This window comes from Pyxicephalus adspersus, chromosome 6 (assembly GCF_032062135.1).
Source record: "Pyxicephalus adspersus chromosome 6, UCB_Pads_2.0, whole genome shotgun sequence".
In the NCBI taxonomy this organism is placed as follows: Eukaryota; Metazoa; Chordata; class Amphibia; order Anura; family Pyxicephalidae; genus Pyxicephalus; species Pyxicephalus adspersus.
In genome coordinates, this window is record NC_092863.1 from 103,812,767 (window position 1) to 103,820,626 (window position 7,860).

The 7,860-nt window shown below is 41.0% G+C and overlaps 1 protein-coding gene across 2 annotated transcripts in view; it reads right to left on the reverse strand.

Annotated features, from left to right (window-relative positions):
* Positions 1-3,022: 3,022 nt before the first annotated feature.
* The window catches only part of ATOSB (atos homolog B), a 28,109-nt gene continuing 23,271 nt past the window's right edge, over positions 3,023-7,860 (reverse strand). For both annotated transcript variants that reach the window (XM_072413549.1, XM_072413548.1), the window contains exons 8-9: positions 6,870-7,084; positions 3,023-6,057 (exon numbers count right to left, since the gene is read on the reverse strand). In XM_072413549.1, the coding sequence (XP_072269650.1) occupies positions 5,904-6,057; positions 6,870-7,084 (369 nt within the window). In that variant the 3' untranslated portion in view covers positions 3,023-5,903. The remainder of the gene's footprint in view (positions 6,058-6,869; positions 7,085-7,860) is intronic.

The window sequence follows — 7,860 nt, forward strand, 5'->3', positions numbered from 1 at the left end:
CAGAAGACGTCCGCCCGCACCACCCCGGCATTTTATTACAGAGATTTTTTTTTCGGCATCCGTACTAGGCTGGATAGTCGAGAGCCTACTGTACTGTTCAAGAATAAAAGCAAAAGCTTTTGCTTTGATTACCCCCAGCGGTAATCCCAAGTCACACTCGGGGTAGCTTAATTACGTTTAATTAACTTAAGTTTATTAATAATAATAATAATCTATAAGAATTTTAGAAATTATTATAGCCCATCAATTTAGGGATTACCTATAGGGATGGCCCTGTAATTATTGCTCACACTCACTTTGGCCTTTATGGTGATACAAAATGTATGTAGTGCGATTAGTACTTTGCACTGTAAGAGTGTATTTTAACACAAAATGATACTTTTTATGTTGTATATTAATAAACAGGATTTATATACTGCCAACATATTACGCAGCGCTGTACATTAGATAGGGGATGAAATGACGGACAGTGACACAGGAGGAGGAGAAGACCCTACCCATAAGAGCTTACAATCTAAGAGGTGGGCGAAGTATCACACAATGGGAGGATAGTTTACCCCCTGTGTAATGTGTTTTGCCATCCCCTAAGTCCCTCAGAACATAGTAAGTATTCAAAAAGCACATGGGGTTCGCTGGTGGGAGGGTTTCAGAAAAACAGAAAAGTGTGAGTTTAAATGGCTTTTCGGTGAATGTGTTTTACTTTAAACATACAGTGGTACCTTGGTATAAATCCTTAATCTGTTCCAGATCCTTGGACTTATACCAAACACATTTTTCCCATAAGAAAAAAAAAGGAAACTGATAAATCCGTTCCCATGAAGAAAAAATCCTATTGTTATTGGCATATTATACATTGATGGGGTTATATAAAATAATATAAACACTGCCTAATTCTAAAGTAAATAAATACAAAAGCAATTAGATGAAATAAATGAAAATTTACTTCCCTTTACCTTGCTAAGAAGAGTCGAGTGCCTACTAGGATGGTGCTGAGAAGGGAGGAGGAGGAGATGTTATGTAGTTCACAGAGAGATGTAGCGCAGGTTGTTCACTGAATGGTAGCAACTGGCGTACTGACGCTGGTGGGCAGTCATGACTTTGTCTCGAGAGATGTAAATAAGATTAGCGCAAGGTGTTGTGACTTATTTTTACCCATACAAGTTCTAGCACAAAGGTTGTATACCAAGCTAAATTTTTCGTGTCCAAACAGGACTTATACCAAGTTGGACTTATTCCAAAGCAGACCTATATCGAGGTACCACTGTATGTTAAACAGATATTTCATCCAAACAATATATATATATATAATTAATTCTGTGCACAATATATATATATAATGGCTGCTGCAACAAGATCAGACCCCACATGCTTAAACCGTTCAAATGCTCCACAGACTGTGTCAGACTCAACCATTTTGATTTCTTCCTATGGGAAGCTTGCCTGCCATACTCTACATTAGACCCTACAAGATACCTGCAGTGAACTATACTTCTGGGAATCATCACCTTGCCACCAAAACTTTTGATATAACACTTGCAGCAACTCTATATCTTTGCTTTTGAGTACATCTCACTGGAACTTGTTTAGGGGTGAGTATTATCTATCAGGGTATTTAACCTGGGTGGTGGAGGCTTCACATTAGTTCTTGGGACAGATAACATGAATAGTTTGGGGGTTAGTGGTGTGAACTGCTAGTAGAGGCTAAATATTACTCATTGAGTCCTACATACTGGATTTTAAGTGCTGAGTAATACTAAATAGGATGGGTAACTTGGGTTGAAAGTGTCATAATAATCATTGGGGAGGTAATTTGAGTGGTTGAGGCTTTGTGTCAAGATGTAATGCTCATCCCTTGCTATCCAAGCTAACCTCAATAGCTTGGATAGCAAGGGATGAGCATTACATCTTGACGCGATTAACCCAGGTTGTAGAGGCTTAGTATTACAAGGTTGGTAAAGGCTGAATATTAATTATTGCTATGCTAACCTTGGTAGTTCTCGTGCAGGGGTGCCCACACTTATTTGGGTTGCAAGGTACTTTTAAAATGACCAGGTCAAAATGATCTACCAACATGAGTTTATTTTGAAAGGCAGGGCTCTGCGATCTATTAGTGTTGCCTTTGCGATCTACCAGTAGATTGCGATCCACCTGTTGGGCACCCCTGTTCTAGTTTATTACTCATTGGGGCATTTAGCCAGGGTTATAGGGGAGAAGTATTACTAAATAAGGTCAGAAAAGTACGGAGGATTACCTATTAGGATGGTTAACTTTGGTGATTTGTATATATTGTGTAGCTTTAGTTACTTTGCAGTTTTCCATTTTTCTGATATGCCACAATCCTGCCTGTAAAAGGTTCCACTCCTGAATCTCCTGGTGTGGTCTCTTCAGTTCATGTGCTGGAGTAGTGCCATCGCCGTCAGGCTAGCTTAGGCATCTTTACAGATGGTAGTCCCCAGAATCTGAGTTCACTTTGTTATTATTAAACAGGAGTTATATAGCGCCAACATATTACGCAGCACTGTACATTAAATAGGGGTTGAAAATGACAGACAGATAGAGACAGTAACACAGGAGAAGGAGAAGACCCTGCCCCGAAGAGCTTACAATCTAATAGATGATGCATCTATCTGTGGAAGATTATTAGTGGACTTCTCTTCTTTCTTCCTAGATCTGCGATGCCCATTTTGGGTGCTTTATACCATCCCTGTGCAAAATTCTGGGATCTTTACAAGTGTTGTGCCCATTATGAAGATCTACAACTACCTCTCTGCTCAGTTTTTAGGTCTGTACACGTACCGTGTCCATTATAGGGGGTTTCACCATCTCTGTGCTGAGTTACTGGGTCTGTATACCTGCCCTGTCCATTATGAGAGGCCACACTATCCCTGTGGTCTTCACCCCTACTCTGCCTATTATGAAAGTTTCCCACCATTCTGGACCATGTGAGGAGATGGAACACACAAAGTTAGGTAGGAACTTAAAAAAAAGAACTATAAAATACTACACAATATTCACTATAGAATTGCACTCTTTTTGTAAATTTCCATTTTAATGAAAATATTTGAACATGTCTTAAGTTACAGAATAATAAAGAACTAAAAGAATACCAGAAGATGAGAATTCAAAAAAAAAAAAAAAATATAACATCACATAAAAACAGAAATTGCTCGTCAGGTGTCGGCACCAAACAGCGCTCGAGTTGAATTCCACAAGCCTTGCATAGCAAAACATCATGTGACCAAAGAGAAAGAGGGATCGGAAGCACTCGGGTCATAATGGACACAACAGAGTCATGGTAAGTAAATGAGCGATTCTTCTGACTTGTCTGATTCTCAGCGATGGGTTTGCAGGGGACCGTCGGGTTTTCACATCATGCTTTTCTCATGGCCATTCATTCTGATTCTCTGGACTTGTCTTATTCTAAGGAAACTGAATGAAAGGGATTATGGGATTTCCCATCATGCTTTGCATATAGCCATTCATACCAATCCTCTGGACTTGTCTTATTCTCAGAGAACTGAATGAAAGGGATTATGGGATTTCCCATCATGCTTTGCTCATGGCCATTCATTCCAATCCTCTGGATTTGTCTTATTCTAAAGAAACTGAATAAAAGGGATTGTGGGATTTCCCATCATGCTTTGCTCATGGCCATTCATTTTGATCCTCTGGACTTCTAATTCTCAGGGAACTGAATGAAAGGGATTATGGGATTTCCCATCATGCTTTGCATATGGCCATTCATTCCAATCCTCTGAACTTCTTATTCTCAGGGAACTGAATGAATTGTCGCATTTCCCATCATGCTTTGCTCACAGTCTTTCATTTCGATCCTCTGGACTTGTCCTATTCTCAGGGAACTGAATGAAAGGGATTATGGGATTTCCCATCATGCTTTGCTATGGGCTATTAATTCTAATGCAACAAAAGGGGGAAAAAAAACTTCTGGCTTATAGTAAAGGAAAAAAACTACATCTTAATAAAAAAAAGCATTTATTTATTTGAATCTAAAAAAGTGGGAACTTTCTAAAAAGAGAACCTGTGCTTCTTTATTGGACAAAACAGGGGGCAAAGTCAGTGCTCTGTACTTCTGGGTATGGGTGGGGTAAGACAAGAACACAAATTCTGTACTACTGAAAGTTATGTTTTCTGACCGAATTCCAAAGTTGTTTCCCCACTCTGGTAAATGATCCTGCCATATGCGAGTAATGGCCACATTCACAAGGGATTTTAAGCCTCGTATAGAAGTCAGATGAAGCAATCGTTTCCAGTGAAAGAATAATGAATGAGTGGTGAACACACAGCACCATTCTGTTCTATGGAGAAGTGGGGGGACTAGTGAGCACCCACCCCACATTGCTCATCAATTGAGGCACTGTTGATGAGTGTAAATGCTCACATGGATGTATTCTTAGGATTAAATCCCTTTTATGTTTCAGTATTTATAAGGTCTCCAATTCTGGTGTCTGGGCTTGACCAAATTAGTCTTCAGCATTCCCACAATGAATTTCTTCCTGCACTGAGTTGCAAATCCAGCAAGCGGCCTGCTATGCCCTATATTATAGAATAGCTTGTTCTATATTCTTTGATTTAGTCAGCCCAGACCTGTGGTCTTAGATAGTCACATAGTTTGGAATGGGCCTTGAATAACAAATCAAAGCCCAATGCCGGCTCCCACATTGTGAGCAGTTACAGCAGCAATAGTTAAAACCCCTCTGTATGACAGATAAATGTTATGAACTACCACTGTATACCATGAACCAAAAAAGATCAACTGGTGAACCGGTAACTGGGTGTTGGGGGCTGTGAGGGAAGATGGAAGTTAGCCCATCTGGTCCGATCTCACAGGAGAGCTAATGTAGCATAAATTGTTGGAAAACTTAACGTCAGCCATGGGTGAAAGGTGGCAGCTTGCCGTGCATGGACAACTCCCATGCTGACCCCAGTCCACTGCTAAAAGCACCTACAACGTGACTGAACATAAGATCTTTGGATCGTATGGATGGCTGGGTTTGTTCGTGGGGAAGCAATGAAGGTAGCACACTAAGTTGCTACTGGAAGAAGGCAAGCTGGCAGAGGCAGGGTGCCTTAAAGGATCTGTTGCTAACATCTTGGTGCCAGATATCACAGGACACTTTCAGAGGTCTTATGGAGTCCATACTTCGATAGTTTATAGAGGTATTGGTGGCACAAGGGGGACCTGAACAATATTAGGCAGTCAGATAATGTTGCTGCCCTAGTCGTTCCATGTTGGCGATCTACTGGGCATACTCGCTATATTACCCATTCACAACCAGCCCAGACATTAAAAGGAGCTCTGTAAATATGTTGCTTTGGTTTAGGAATTGGTATGCATGAGCTCAATGGATAAGGCAATCATGAGCAAAGCACGGTAAACCCCTGGTAGGCAATGAGTTGGTTTTGGTTTCATGGTTTTAATTATTCGTTTTTGATGGATGACGTTTACCCCTCACACGAAAATAATGGCTCTACCTCAATAACATTCTCAGCACACAAAAAAATAAAGCTAAAAAAAGGAAAAAACTCCATTCCTTTTAAAAATGTTATCGCTCTGTGCACAGGTATGCAGCCCCACCATCATTTAGGTAATTTTTCGATAAATTAATTAGTATGATGGCAGACAAAAAACAAAATGGGTGGTTGAAAGAAGTGGAGCAGCCAGGCAGATGGGGGTACAGACATAACACAGCAGCTACCTTTTCTATATCCTCCCCTCCACGGAGAAAGCGAGCTCACCAGCTGCTCCAAAGACCAGAGGCTGGAAATAGCAGGGGGTGCGGGTAATAAATAAGGTGTGTGAATCTGCGGGGATACAGAGTCCAAAGAACCAGGGAAGGAGGAGGGACTGCCAGTCACACAGCGTCCTCCCCAGTGCTCAGGCCTCAAATTCGCGGGGAGTACTTGGGATTTTTCGGGGCTTCTGTGAAGGATTTGAGTTCATAAGGGATGCCAGTGTCCACCTCGATAGATTTGCGGGAGAAAAGTAAGCGAATGTCTTCATTGAGGTAAATTTTTCCGGATTTCGATCGCTGAAACCTGGAGAAAAAAAAATTTACAGTATTAGTGATGAATATAAATGATAAATGGAACATATAATTGTAAAGATCTAAGGCACTGGTTTCATAAGCCTATTCACAAACAAATTCAATTCTCCACTTTTTCCTAAATCACTCCTGAAAAATATTAAGGCAGAGCCACCAATTGCCTGGCTATGCCAAAGTTCCTGGCCATGTGACATTTCAGCCCCTCCTGTCCCCATATCTGGTATCCTCTTGATCATTGCACATAGGCTCATCTCATAGAGATATAGAATAGAGTCTACCTGTCTGCAGGTAATCAGCAAGTCATGGCTGCACTCCTTGCTAGGTGGTGTACTGAATGCCTTTAGTGGAAGGTAAATTTGCCAAAAAGGAAAAAAAAAAAAAAGGTACACAGAAATATTCTTGGCATCACTCAAATAACTGTCAACATCCAGTGCTGGAAAATAATCATTGTGATGGACAAGGCCAGAGATAAGTTGAGGCTTACAGCCAGAACAAATTTGTGGAAGATCATTGCATTTACTTAAAAACAGCAATCAAATTCCGTTTTTTTGAGGGGTAGGGATGAGGTCTGATATGTCCCCTGCAGAGTCAGATCTATAGCGTTGCAATAAACAAAGTATGTACACCCTGCAAATTAGAGGCTTATCAGACCTCTGCAAAGGGACCACTGCTTCCACAGAGGCCTTCATTGCAAAATGCTACCAAAAATACCATGAAACACAACAATGACAGGACTTTGCAATTAGCAACATAACAGAACACAAAAGAAAACTCTCATCACAAAATGCTATGTCAATGTCTGACCTCAGGTGCATGAGGTAGCAGAGAATCCTCTTGGCTTTCTCCTTAGCAGCTTCGTTTCTGGTGCCCTCCTGTTCATTGTTCTCTTCTCCATTCTCCTGCACAGGCACTAAGAAGATGCGATGACGTAGGAAGGTGACGTGGTTCTCTGGCATGTCTTTGAAATCGTATGTGACGAGAAACATCTTCACTACTGTCTTGTTCGGGTTAAATAAGGTCTGCAGATGTGGAGGGAAGATCAGAAGGTGAATATTGGGGTGTTTGTACAGGTACGTGTGTCTACAAGACAAAGAACTGACAATAGGTAGACTTTATCCTCCTTCCTGTGCAGCACATAGCTTTCCTTTACTCCCCTCCCTCCCCATTTACCTAATGGAGTAACTGCTGTGTATGGAGGAACATGTGAGCTGTGTGACAGTGCCAGGCCGAGCACATGGGGTAGAATCCTTCACAGCCACATGTAAGCCAATTCAGAAACTCAGCTACACAGGACAGCTTCTCCTGGTCTTGGCGGCAAAATGAGGAAGTGACAAAGAAACAGAATTATGTGAGAAAGAGGGGACCAGTAAAGTAATCTCATCAGCCATAGGTCCCCCTATTACTTTTATTGTCAAGCCAAGTGAAAATTATTTCTATAGGCAGCAAGGGGTTTTAGCCGTCCCTTCCTCCTTCCTGCAGCATTAAAAATTGTACCCAGTGAAGTGGTACAAACCCTTCACCATCTCTATCCAGAAACAGATTTCTACAGATTTACACAAGTGACTGGTTCTCTTTATCCTGTCCGCTTTTTATCAAATACACTTGCAAAGGATGAATTTGTTAATTAAATGAGGGATTCAGAAATTATTTACAGAGTCATTACTAAATCCCAGAAAGCAGATAGTGATTCGTTGGATTTAAATTTGCAAAACTATACAAGTAAAAAGTCGTTTTAACCACCTGGGCGTTACACTGATTTCTAGATTTCTGTTCCAAAAGCGTCACAGGTTTTCAT